This window comes from Carassius gibelio, chromosome B1 (genome assembly GCF_023724105.1).
Source record: "Carassius gibelio isolate Cgi1373 ecotype wild population from Czech Republic chromosome B1, carGib1.2-hapl.c, whole genome shotgun sequence".
Lineage (NCBI taxonomy): Eukaryota > Metazoa > Chordata > Actinopteri > Cypriniformes > Cyprinidae > Carassius > Carassius gibelio.
Genome location: NC_068396.1, coordinates 2,035,214 through 2,049,349, shown reverse-complemented (window position 1 = coordinate 2,049,349; position 14,136 = coordinate 2,035,214). Strand labels below are relative to the sequence as shown.

Sequence of the window (14,136 nt, the reverse complement as noted above, 5' to 3'; positions counted from 1 at the left end):
TTGGTCAGAAACAACTTTTCTCTTCAGCTGGCATCATCTCTAGTCCATGCGTACCATTAGTTAATGTTAAGTAGTCATGCTGTTGTTGTAGTTTTAATTTTCCAAACTCTTGCCAGTAGTGATTTAATCATGTAATAAAGCCTGTAGTACACCAGGACAGATGGAGCTTTCAGAGCGTGTGGTTTGTGCTGTTGAAGAGGTGTGCGGTCAGTCGAACTGAGGTCTGTCCGATGTTGATTTGTAACGCCTTCAGATAAAAAAACGTGCCCAGCGCTGCGTCTGAAGGAGCCAAGACTTGTGAGTATAAAACAGTGTCTGATGACATGCCACTCTTCCTCTTCAGTAATGTTTAACTCGGCTCCCAGGGGATGTGATGTCACAGACACTGTTTATCCTCCGGAGGACAGCCGATGACTCAGGCCCACGGATTGGACTCGTTTTCCAGGAATATTGATGAGAAATGTAGTGCTTTTGGAGTTTTTGGGAAAACCATCAAAGGGTAATGAGTGAAATGAACAAGGCGGTTTCCTGTCTTTGTGCTTTGCTCAAATTCACAGTGTTTTATGTAAACCTCGACTCACACTTCCTGTTGACATGATCAGGTGTCCTCAAGTCTCCTTGCAATATGTGACCCTGGACCACCAAACCAGTCATAAGCCTGAAACTGAGATTCATACATCATCTGTAAGCTGAATAAATTAGCTTTCCATTGGTGTATGATTTGTTAGGATTCAAAAAAATTTGGCCGAGATACTGAGAATGCAAAAAAGTCTTGAGAAAATCATCTTTAAAGTTGTCCAAATTAATTCTTAGCCATGCATATTGCTAATCAAAAATGAAGTTTTGATATATTTATGCTAGAACATTTACAAAATATCCTCACTAAACACGATCTTTACTTAAAGGTGACCTATTACGCCCTTTACAAGATGTTAAATCAGTCTCTGATGTCCCTAGAGTGTGTATGTAAAGTTTTAGCTCAAAATACCAAATCCTAGCTAATTGTTGGCTTTTGCTACAAATATACGCAGGCTACTGCTTTTGTGCTGCAGGGTTTTTCGGGTTTTCCGATTAATCGTTTTTTAAAATGTGGTCGATTCAAAATCGATTCTCAAAGGCCATGAATCGATTTTTTTCCATATTTATTTCCGAAGACATTGAACGCAATATTAGCATTAATCTAATTACAAATCTTCTCCACTAGATGTCACCCTCTTATGTGCCTTGTGCGATGTTACCAACGAACCTGTCATTCATTCATTCAGTTTAAAGCAGTGGTTCTCAACCAATGTTAGATATCATAACATTTAGTCTATAATATTATAAATCAGGTTGGTTTGTATTGGTGACGTAATGTGCGTACAGCCCGCGAGACTTGTACTTCAATCATTTTCCTCCACAAAAACACGTAGGCCTTACATAACCTTGGTGAGTAAAAGTTTTTCAAATAATAACTAAATATTAATTGAGTCTTAAATGCATAATGTAGACGGAGTCGGCTATATAAGCTAATGTTTACATTATTCTTTAATTATGTCAGCTGCTATGGCGGAGCAAATCCGGCAGAGCCTTTATCTTAATTCATTTCTATATTGCCAAATACCCATCTTAATTTATAATTTATCTTAATTAAATGTTTTAAGGAAGACTTGTTTTTATTGGTGCGTTGGCCTATGCTAAATGAGCCTATACCTAGGGCTAGAGTGCTGAGATATTACGATGTTACAGACGACTTATTTTATTTGATTGTTCAAACTTCCATGTGGCCTATTACATTAATAATGTATAAATTATGTTAAAACATGTATAAATGACTCATTCCTTATAAAAGGCAAAAGAGCTGTGTGCTACATTTGAATAATGTCGGGCTGTAAACGGGTTCGGGCTTTTAAAAAGCTGTCAATCAAAATGTACTTGTTGGGCTCGGGTCCTGTCGGGCTTAACTTTTTTACAGCTCTAATAGAAAATCGAATCGAGAATCAAATCGATTTGAGAGCTTGTGAATCGAAATCGAATCGATCTGAAACATCTGAATCGATACCCAGCCCTAGTCACATATATGTTTTATATATATATATGTTTCTGCAAGTTTCCACCTGCATTGTGTTTCCACCCCCTGCTCTCGCTGGAGCGTCCCGGAGTACAAGAGAGCAAACAGACGAATGCCCTTCAGAATTTACCAGAGCACATCCAATATATCTCTGTTACTGTACGCTTTATGAGCAGCGAAGCCATAATGGCAAGACTAGGCTACTAGCATGTGCAAAACAAGTTGTCTGAACAATCAGTTGAATAATGACACATTTTTAAAACAATATATAATATAAAGAAATAATGCTGAGATTAAGGTGTTCATTATTTTTGTCATAGATATTATTTAAGTTTTATCAGCAATACAATGTACAAGACAATGTTCCTTTCAAAGTGATTTTGTAACGGATCCAGTTGAAGAGAATTCATTTTTGTTGTTGCCTTGCACGTTATATTAATATTATACTTTAATAACTGTGATAAAAAGAATTGATGTTAAATACACTCTAAAAATGAGTTTATTAAAACAAGATTACTGGATAACATTTTACAAAATCTCACATTTAATTGAATGTGCTACTTGCGTTGCTTTGTAATTATTTGTAAATATTACTACTAGCAATTTCTGAGTAAAAATGTAAATAAATAAACAAATGTTTAAGTGTGTTATTCTTATTTGTATAATTTGTATGATATTTTATCATATTACATGATCATTCATATTTACGCTTTGATCAAATGTGTAACTATTTTTAGGAAACATTTCACATTCTAGGAAATAAAACTAATATTATTGGAGGACATTTTCATATATTGTAATATCAAATATTTTAAACAAAGTCAGTCTTACACCAATATTTTGGGTTTATTTTATTCTGAGCAATTATATCATTTCCAGTATTTAAATGATATTATATCTATATTATATTATTCATATTTACGCATTGATCAAATATTTTTAGGAAACCTTTCAGATTTGATCTGGTTTCTATTTGTGTCATGTTGGGAGCTGGAGGTTAAATCTGTGTTTAACCAATGGTTAGTCTTTAACTCTTCACTGTATTATTGGCTGCAGTCTCACCACTGGAACTGCACTTTCTCATTTAGTTTGTTGCAGAATGATTGTAAACGTGTATAATGACTGTCTCTCTCTATCCTGCTCAGTCATTTAGTAAAGTTGACCTATGGGGGGGGGGGTTCATTTACAGAATGAGTAAAGTGTAAATCAGTCCAGAGAGGACCACCATCATCATCAGAGTTTTGTGATCTCACCCTCAAGCTTGTGAAGGAAATGCCATTTAAACTCTACACCCACTTCCTGTTTTGATGCGTGGCTTGTTGAGAGTCATCGGGTGTAGCCTGCCACTTTAAAACTTTCACAGTGTTTGTGAAACCTGTTTGAACACAGTCAGGTCTGTGTGATGACGCTTGTGGAACAGAAACGACACAAATATACTGTAGTGGAGAGGAATGTTTAAGTTGGTGTTGGTTTGTCTCTTATTCAGCGCATGGATCAAATGGACAATGGTTTTCATTCTTTTGTGATGCTCTCTGTAGCTTGACAGCATCTGTTTACTGTCTGCAGTCTAAAACTAAGGACATTATTAACTGTCTTTACAGTTATTTTGAAAAAGGAAGATTATGGAAAGGGGCGGTACAGTTCCGACGAGTCCTTCGGCCAATCAGAATGCTCTGGGTCAGCTGGCCAATCAGAGCAGACTGCGCTTCTCAGAAGGAGGGGCTTATTAGAAAACGAGGCGTTTGAGAGGCGGGGCATAGAAGATCTACAATAATAAAAATAATGTGAACATTAAAGCATGTCAACATATTCTGTTACACCAAATACACAAAATAATGATCTTTAAAAAAGCATCTTATGACCCCTTTAAAGCAATAGTTCACCCAAATCTGAATATGTTTGTAGTTTCTGTGACTCTATTAAAGAGCTGTGTGAGTCTGTGGAACATGTGGTCGTTGTGTTCTAGGTCCTCATGTTTAGAGACGTTAAACTATTCGGAATTCCTTTCCTGCGATCTCATTTCCTGTCATGGCTCTCTCTCTCTCTCTCTCTCTCTCTCTCTGTGTTGTCTTTATCTCTGTCTCTCTTTATCTGTGTGTCTCTGTATTTCAGTGTTTGTGTCTGTTATTGGAGCCGTTTGTCCAGTAACTGTAAATGGTGAAAATAAACACACAATCTGTGTGTGTGTGTGTGTGTGTGTGTGTGTGTGTGTGTGTGTGTTTCACAGCAGACACAGATACTGTACAAACTATTAACCTGTTTAAATAACACCTGTACTAGGTCAAGGATACAGTTCAAGTCCCTCTGACATTTTAAGTTGATATTGCAATCATTTATCAGCACATTCACGTTCACTGCAGGTTTTAGTATAGTATATTGATATAGTTTTATATTTTTTGCTAGTACTTCAAAAAAAAAAAAAATATTAAATAGAAAATGAAAAATGAAAAATTTTAGTCAGATTTAGTCATTTTAAATGTGTGTTTTTGTCACTTTTATTATCTTTTGTTTTTTAAATATGTCTAGAGTTTTCTTTTATAATTTAACTTTATTTAGTTTTAGTATATCAAGTTAAAATAAATGAAAATGAGAAATGTTGCCTTAATATCTAGCTTAAATAAAATATTTTTTTAATTTTTTAGTTAATATTTATTTTAAGTAAAAAAACAATAATTCAACATAAATGTTATGTTACCTATGGTTAACAGTTCTCTGATGTCGAAAACTTTATTTTTATATTCTTATTTCTAAATTATGTAATTTTTTTATTATTTCATTATATAATTAAAATGCATTTAAATTTCATTTCAATTCATTAAAATAAAAAATTCCATCAACTTATGAACCCCTGGTTTGGGAAATAATATTTTATTTCATCTCCTTCAAATCACCACCATTGCCCACAATAGAATAAAAATAAATAAATTCTCAGTCTGACTAATCGATTGGTTGACTAGCTGTTTTTATTTTCTGTAACTGTATTTGTTTCCTATCACAGGATTCCTGCATTTAGCTGTTTTTCTTCCTCTGTCAGTATCATCATCTCACTCTGTTTATTCTTTCATCTCTCGTCTGTGTTGACCTCGTTTCCTGAGTCTGTGATTTATTCTTCACTGCCTGAAACACACACATGTATGTAGCTGTGTGAAGATTCGTCAGCTTCCTTATGCATGCTGGGAATGTGTTTGTGTGTGTGTGTGTGTGTGCTGCGTGTTTAATTTTTCTGGATTCTGTTTTTATTTTCATTTCCCCTTCTTTGAATTCAGATTTTTTTTTTTTGGACTCCATTTTAAAGATTAAATTAGATTTTAGCAATCAAAAATCATGTTTAATAATTAAAATGGAATGGAAGCACGTTTAATTAATTGAATAAAGTGAAAAATAATATAATGTGAGACATTCAATTTAGTAACAATTCATTCACTCAAATAAACACATGCTTGTCTGAGAGCACACACGTGTTTATCTGCGTGAAACATGTTTACTGAGGTGCATGAACACAGGTGGAACGATCCCACAGTGAGCAGAAGATCCTGATGAACACACATCAGAGTCGGTGGAGTGAGTTCATATTGAGCTCAGTCTTTTCATCTCATCACTGTCTTGGAGAATCACCTGAGATGTTCCTGAGACGCACTACAGCAGAGGGATGTTTTGGTCTCTCTGAAACACACTCATTCACACACTGTCTGCCGAGCGCTGAAACAGGAAGCAGTTCCTGCAGGAGTCTGTCACCATGTTTACAGATGTTTCATGTGTACGCCTCCACAGTTTCAGTGCTCTCCGGCGGGAGCGGCGATCAAAGAATGACTTGGAATTGATCAAACGGTCAGAAACATACTTATTTTACTTTCAGTCAACCGTTGTGAAATTGTTCAAGTTTCATGCTTTCAAATAATTAGTCATGCTTCTGAAGTAATACAAGTTAATTGGGAAAACTTAAAACAAACTCCATAAGGCCCTAATTACCTGTCACATCTGTTTCATCACTGGGGATAAGAGCGTCTGGAGAGACTGACATGGACAGTAATATCACACACACACACACACACACACACACACAGAGAAACGTCACCGATATTTGCACACAAGACGCTGTCTGTCGCTCTCTGTCTCTTGTCCTTATGTCGAAAGGAAATTGATGCCACACTTCCTGTTAGCTGTTTTTCTTTTTCTGTATTCTGTTTTCATTTTAATTTATCTGGATTCCATTTTTATTTTCATTTTTTCCAGACACCATGTTAATGATTAAATTGCATTTTAATAATCAAAAATTTGAATGAATTGAAATGGAATTGAAAGTGTGTTATAGTGATGTTTGAGCACACACACGCACAGCTCCAGTAATCCCACAATGCCGTGGTCTCCGGAGTGACCTGTGAGCTGTAATCCAATCAGGATCTGTGCTGGGATTGACTTGACCGGAAACAGAGATGCTTCTAGATCCAGAATGTCACGCATGGATCGGCTTCTCATCTGCTTAGTGACTCACTGCAGTCCAGCATTATGAAGGATCACAATATTCCACACACACTTACAATTACACGCATGCAGCAAACGAGCGTGTGCTTAGATTGGTGTCAATGGGGGTAATGAGGGTGTAACAGGACACTGGTTCATTCTGTGGAAACACACACACCGCAACACACCCAACTTCCTCCCAAAGTGTTGCATTCTTCCTGCTGCAGGGCCGACAGCATTCCTCCGCTCACGTGTCTGAAGTGTGCACTGGGTTTCAGATCCCACACAGATTTCTGAGCTGAACCCACCCTGTGCTGTGCTGAATATTGTGCTCTATTGTTCTGCATCAGATCCCAGAGCAGCCAGAGAGCTCTGTGTATTAGCTCTGTTTCCAGCCACCTATCATTTTTTATGCATTTTGGAATATAGCATTAAATAAAAAAAAACACTTGATGGAAACGCCAAGATGCATGTAAATTCTGAAAATGCACATAAGAACTTATGCAATCAGCTAAATTGGATAAACTTCTTATTCTGTAAGAAAACATACACAAACTACATTTCCTAAATATATTTTCTCCTAAAATCTAATTAATATTCTAAAAATGTTACAATGTCTATTTATTTGTCACGATTATAACAATATTTAAAGGTTACAAAAACATTTATTAGAACAGTCTACAAAATTAAGTAGAAAAAAAACTAATTATTTTTACTAATAACACAATGTCTCTCTCTGGTGTGCTCGCGTTTATATCAAACAAAAGTAATCAGGTTTTTCTTTTTGATGAAAGTGACATTATCACAGGATTTTTTGCACTTATATCCATCATCTCCGGCTCATATTTTATGCATCACTAAAAGAATGCAAATTTCCAGAAGCACTGATGAGATGTTAAAATGCTGCCTTTTGCAATAGTTTGTTTTCCATCAGAACAAACGTGCGTCTCAGTGATCTGACGACTGCTTGTAATCATTAGCCTCATAAACGACCGATTGACTGTCTGTGTCTCTCCAGGTGAAGCCAAGAACATTCCTCCCTATCCGGGTCCGAATAAGATGCGGGATTGTTACTGCACAGTCAACCTGGACCAGGAGGAAGTGTTCCGAACCAAAACCTTGGAGAAGTCCTTATGGTGAGGTCACACACACACACACACACACACACACACACACACACACACGTAGTGTTAATGCAACACCTGTGCATCAATGCATCAATCTGACAATGAAAAATCATTTAATTAAGAATAGTAACACCCACAATATCTCTTCTCTCTGTCCGCCGCAGTCCGTTCTACGGTGAGGACTTTTATTGTGAAATCCCGCGCAGTTTCCGTCATCTGTCCTTCTACATCTTTGACAGAGACGTGTTTAGGAGGGACTCCAGCATCGGTGAGCAGCTCTGATTAATATCTGTGTTACAATACTGCATCACAGGATGTTTCGTGTTTCTGACCTGTTGCATTATGGTCAGTACTTTCTGTTGTTTCATCTAACACAGCTTGCATTAGTTTCCTTATTTCGATGGCTAGGGTAAACATGTCTATAAAGCTCACCAAAATCTAATTTTGACATTTTTAGTGCACAAGATATTGGTTTCAGTACGAGAAGTTATATTTAAATATGTAAGTCACTTAAAAATTACATGTTGATCCACTGATCCACTTCCATTCAGCCAATGAAAAGCCAGCGTACACCGAAACACCTAGTTTTCGTCCAATCACAGTAGAGTTCCTGCATTTAATCACGCAGCTTGACCAACCAGATTGTTCTGATTCATTGACGATTAATGCAGCTTCAGGTCTGGAAGATACTGGAGCAGGAGGTTTGAGAGCTGATCTGTGATCAGTGTTGTCTGTGCAGGTAAAGTGGCTGTGAAGAAGGAAGACCTGCAGAAATACCACGGTAAAGACCACTGGTTCCCGCTGCAGCCGGTGTGTGCAGACTCAGAGGTGCAGGTATGTGTTCACACAGTTACACTTACACAGACGCTTTTATCTTTCAATTGAGGATGATCGAAGCAATCCAAACTAACAAAAGAGCAATGATGTGCATGATGTGCTGGGAAAAGTCTGATGTACTGCAGTGCACGTAGAATAGAAGGAAAGATAGAATAGATGTTAAAGCGTGTAAAAAGATCAATTATAATACACATGTGTGTGTGTGTGTGTGTGTGTGTGTGTGTGTGTGTGTGCTGGCGTTTGGGTCTGGGGATTTCAAAACAAATCCAGTGTGTGTTGAGCACAAACACGAGTGAATCGTTGTCACCTTGAACTCTTGAACGCCTCACATCCTCCAGGGTCACATGACCGCTGATGGAGCCCCAGGATTCATGAGGAGCATGTTTAGATCAGAACTCTGTCCTGTAGGATCACAGATCACGTTCAGTGCATCGTCTCGTCGTCTCACATCAATGCTGTGCAGAAACAGCTGTATGCTCCGGATCCTCAGAAACACAGACGCATTCATCCAGAGCTGAGAGAGGAAGCATGTGTTTGTAATGAAGAGCCAGAGTCTCGGTCCATAGAGCGCTCATTGTTGTTCTGTGTGTGAGGAAGAAAAGCCCATCTTCACAAGGCTCATTTGCATATTGATGATGTCAGCTGAAGTCAGACAGAGAAACTTTGTTTCTACTTGAAGAAAGTGTCACTGAGGAAGAGCTGAGTGCTGTCACCAAAGTATATTTTATGTCACAGTAACCATATATATCTATAACATTATATTAAAACAACTTCGTATTTAAAAAAAAAAAAAAAAAAAAAGTTTTAATGTTTATTTTCGGTAATTCAGTGAATATAATATTTTACTAATGAAAGATCTCATTTGATAATTTATCTTTTTTGGATTTCAGTGGATGATTCATATCAAAACAATCAGATTCAAATTATGAAACACTTGAATTCAAAATTAAGACTTAAAGGGGGGGTGAAATGCTCGTTTTCACTAAATCTCCTGTTAATCTTGAGTACCTATAGAGTAGTACTGCATCCTTCATAAATCCAAAAAGTCTTTTAGTTTTATTATATTCATAAGAGAAAGATAGTCTGTACCAATTTTCCCGGAAAAACACGAGTGGCTGGAGGCGTGGCGTGTGGGCGGAGCTAAAGAATCACGAGTGCGAATAGGCTTTTGCGTTGAGAGCATGTGGAAGCTATGACATTACCGTGAGGGAAAACCCATCATCCAAAACAAACCATGGCTTACAGTCTCTCTCTCTCTCTCTCTCTCTCTCTCTATCTCCCTCTCTCTCTCTCTCTCTCTCTCTCTCTCTCTCTCTCTCTCTCTCACTCTCTCTCTCTCTCCTCTGCAGGGAAAGGTTCACCTGGAGCTGCGTCTCAGTGAGCTCATCACAGACAGCGGAGTCGTCTGCCACAAGCTGGCCACACGGTGAGGCAGCCAAACACCAGTCCTGCTCAGCCGCCCGTCAGCCAATCAGAGCTCAGATCTTGAAAGATTAGTGCATGTACAACAGGCGTTTCTTCATGTACATGTGACGTTTGTCATCAAGTTACCTTATATATATATATATAAAGGCTATTTAATGGTAAAAGTCACAAAAAACGCTTTGGAATTAACCAGTCTTTTGAGTTTGGGGGCGGGACCTTCTGACCATCTGACCAATGACTGATGAGTGTTTGGAAACATGTTTGGAAACAGTCATTGTTGTTGCATTTGTGTTTAATGGAGTATAAACCACACTCTGCAGCTCCAGTATTTTTAGCGGTGATGCTTTGAAGAGGCTTTCATCCTGCTGACAGTCTAATAGCTGCCTTTCTTCTGCTTTAAACCTGACCTTCAGCAGTAAACTAATACACGCTTGTTATTTGTTGTTTGAAGGACGACCCTCACTGTCCAAAACTGAAACAAACACATTCTTACAACATATTTTTATTAGCTGGAATTCTGGAATGAATGTAATTAGGGATGCACCGATACCGATACTGATTAATACCTCGCTCATCCAAAACCACAACTCCAGTATATTGAGTTCAGACACTGGAGCACATGTTGTAGATCTCAGTCAGTGCTGGTGTTTTACGGACGGCTCTATGACCAGACGCAGCATTATATAAACAAGCTGAACACACAGGAAGTGTCCTGGAAGCATCGGATGGTGTTCATTCATCAGCATCACACTCACAGCCAGGCACCGCTGCACGAACACATCACACAAGAGTGTAACGAAAAATTTTGAAAAGTTTGCTGCTTTAACACAGATTCACACAGAAATCAACTGTTTTAAATAGTAAAAATATTTCACAATTTTATTGTTTGTGTTGTACTTTGGATCAAATAAATGCAGGCTTGGTGAACAGAAGAGACTTCTTTAAAAACACTAAAAATGGTACTGTTCAAAAAGGTTTGACTGGTAGTGTATATACAATGTTTTGATGTTTATTGATCAAGTCTGTGAGTGCTGGTGATCATAAATAGAGTTGTGTGTTTTCCTTGCGCAGGGTTCTGGAGTGTCAGGATCTGCCGATAGTGAATAACCAGTGCGATCCGTATGCTGTCGTCTCGCTATTCGGCCCCTCCAGGTGAGATCAATCCTGAGAGTTAAGAAGTGAAGATTAAATCAGTATAACACAAATACATCTTTCACAGGTCAGAAGCCAAGAAGACGAAGGTCAAACGGAAAAACAACAATCCTCAGTTCGACGAGGTCTTCTTTTTTGAGGTAGGAGCTCTTTGTCAAATGAAAAGCTTAAATTATATTTCTAATGAAAATGAAACTTGCAGCATGAATGTCTCTCCATCAACTCCAATACAGATGTATCGCATGCATGATGTTATTTTCAATATTTAAGTATCAGCATTTGTAAAATACAGTACCCATAATGCAGCAGTAAACATGTAAATAGTTATTTATCGTCATTAAATGAATGTAAAAGTTTATCAATATACATGTTAACCTAATTAAATATTTACTAGGGGTTTTATAGTTACCTAAAACTGAAACTGAAACTTAAATCAAAACCATAAAATACTATTTTGTTACAAAAATAAAAAAGTTAACTGAAATATATATATTTTTTAATTTCTGATAATTGCCAAGGAAACATTTCTTATTTTAATTTAGTTTAACTTGGTGATGTAAAATAACTAGTGCTGTCATAAGATAAAAAATAAATAATGTTTTTTTTCTTAATCCCACCTAACATAAAAAATTGACATTAATTTTGACAGCACTAAAAATAACTAAAACTGTAATAAAAATAAACTATATACACATATGTAAAAAAAAAAAAAAAAATCTAAACAAATAATAATGACAAAAACTTTTTTTACACTTGAACTAAAATGCAAATAAAAACAGAAAATGTCAAAATAGAAACTAATTGAAAATATAATAAAACTATAACAGTATATCAATGGTAAAATATCACTGATACAAACATGGTCATCAAACAAGTACACGTAAAGCTTTTAAGCAGAAACTCAGTTTTTCCTTTTATAGTTTATTAACCCATTAGACATGTGCCAGTGTTAGGTAATGCGATATATCATGATATTGATATCATGGGCACTTCAGAATACAGAGAATAATTATTTATTACAAATTATTCAGAATTTTTAATGCATTTTAAGAATGATTTCCCCATCAACTGGTCACTATAACACTGTAAACAATGCAGCTGCTACTTTCTGTTTCTGATTTAAATAGCCTCTCACTGATATGAGAGAAGTCATTATTATGAGATATTTAGTCGTACATACGAGAGCGTTTCTCATTTTTATAACTTAGAGAATCATATATATTTTTAACTGAAATGTGGTGGGAACGGGCCACTGTATGTCTTGAACAATAAGCCCCGCCCCCTAATCAACATCAAATTTGCATACAAGTTGACTTTGATAATGAAAACGTAAAACTGAAATAAAAGAGACAATAAAACGGAAAATAAACTATTATTGCGTGAGCATTAATAAAAAAGCTATTTCATTTTATGAATGATCTGCATTTACTGATTTTTATTGAACAAATTTAAAAAAATGCTAATAGTTTTTCCCATTCATTTCTCACAGGTGACCAAACCTCCGAGCTACACCAAACGCCAGTTTGACGTGGAAGAAGACGACGTGGATAAGCTCGGGCTCAAGTGAGTGTGTGTGTGTGTGTGTGTGTGTGTGAGAGATTCTCAGAAGCAGCCTGTGTTTACTCTCACCGGATGAAATAACTGACTGTATTTCTATAAACTTCCCACAAACAAACATGGTGCATTATGGTCTGTTTGCTAGTCGCACTCGTAAGGTATTTCAACACTCTCAGTAGTTTATTTCAGCGTCTCTGCGCATCATGAGTCTGATGTGACGCTGACTAACGAGTGATGTTTGTAATCACTGTCAGACGCATGAGAACATGCAGAGTGAGTGTGTGTCACATCAGATCGTCGTGAAGGAGGAGAACAGCAGGGATCGAGTCTGGCACCGTCTAATTTCCTTTCGTGATCTGAGATGTTGTGCAATCTGTACTCAGTGAGAACGTCTTGCTCATCTCAAACTCAGACGGAAAGGACATTTGTGCCATTAACAGTGCTATTTAAAATATAATTTGGATACTATTACATATAATTTAAATTTTATTTAAAGTGATTTTAGTTATTTTATGTTTTTATACTGTAGTTGTTATTTATATTTATTTCAGTTTTAGTTACTTTAGTACATAATGTAAAAAATTAAAATTTTTATTATTTTTATATATATTTTAATAGTTATTTCAGTGCATTTAAAAAAAAAGTTTTTTTAATGTTTTAGTTTTAGTTAACTATAATAACCTGTGTACTATTGTATATTTTGAATTATCTTCAATTTTATTTAATTTTAACTTAAAGTTTGAATGATTTCGTTTTTTTTTATAAAGTTCTATATATTTGTGCAATTCTTTTTTTATTTGTCTATATAGTTTTCATTTTTATTCTAGTTTCAGTTAAAGTAAATGAAAATAATGTTGCCTTGGCAATTATCTAAATTAAGTTTTTGCTATTTTAGCATTAATTTATATTATATTGTATATTTTGAATTAGCTTTTTATATTTTAGTTTTAGTAATTATGTTATGTGGGTTTGTAATTTTTATTATTATTTTTTTCTAATTATTTAAAATTTAGCTCATTTTTATTTCACTGTATAATTTTGATACTTCAGATTAAACCTATTTTGTAAAAAAAAAAAAAAAAAATTCAATTTTACATTTTTGTACATAAAAACCTAATAAAAGCGTTATATTTTAATTCCAATGACCCAGATGATTTGTAATAGCTGTAGTTTCCCTGAGCAGCACTGGTGCTAGTAATGGTGACCTGTGTCTTCAGGGTGGATCTGTGGAACGCCAGCAATCTGAAGTTCGGAGATGAGTTTCTGGGAGAGGTGCGTGTGCCGCTGAAGATGATGGGACAGTCAGGGGTTCACGACGCATGGTACTTCCTACAGCCCAGAAATAACGGCAATAAATCAGTGAAGGCTGATGAGTTGGGCTCGTTACGACTCAACATCATCTACACGGAGGACCATGTGTTCCCCACGGAGCATTATAACCCCCTCCGAGACCTGCTGCTGCAGTCGGCACACCTCCAGGTCAGTGATGAAGACCTAGTATCAGTCTGTCCTGTGTGCTCCAGGGTC

General features: G+C 36.3%; 1 protein-coding gene across 1 annotated transcript in view; it reads left to right on the top strand.

Moving 5' to 3' along the window:
- Positions 1–14,136, top strand: part of LOC127948894 (ras GTPase-activating protein 3) — a 28,712-nt gene that overhangs the window by 3,745 nt on the left and 10,831 nt on the right. Inside the window, exons 2-9 of the mRNA XM_052545728.1 lie at positions 7,530–7,647; positions 7,803–7,906; positions 8,378–8,472; positions 9,825–9,901; positions 10,972–11,052; positions 11,120–11,192; positions 12,542–12,615; positions 13,827–14,088. Coding sequence (XP_052401688.1) covers positions 7,530–7,647; positions 7,803–7,906; positions 8,378–8,472; positions 9,825–9,901; positions 10,972–11,052; positions 11,120–11,192; positions 12,542–12,615; positions 13,827–14,088 — 884 coding nt within the window. The remainder of the gene's footprint in view (positions 1–7,529; positions 7,648–7,802; positions 7,907–8,377; positions 8,473–9,824; positions 9,902–10,971; positions 11,053–11,119; positions 11,193–12,541; positions 12,616–13,826; positions 14,089–14,136) is intronic.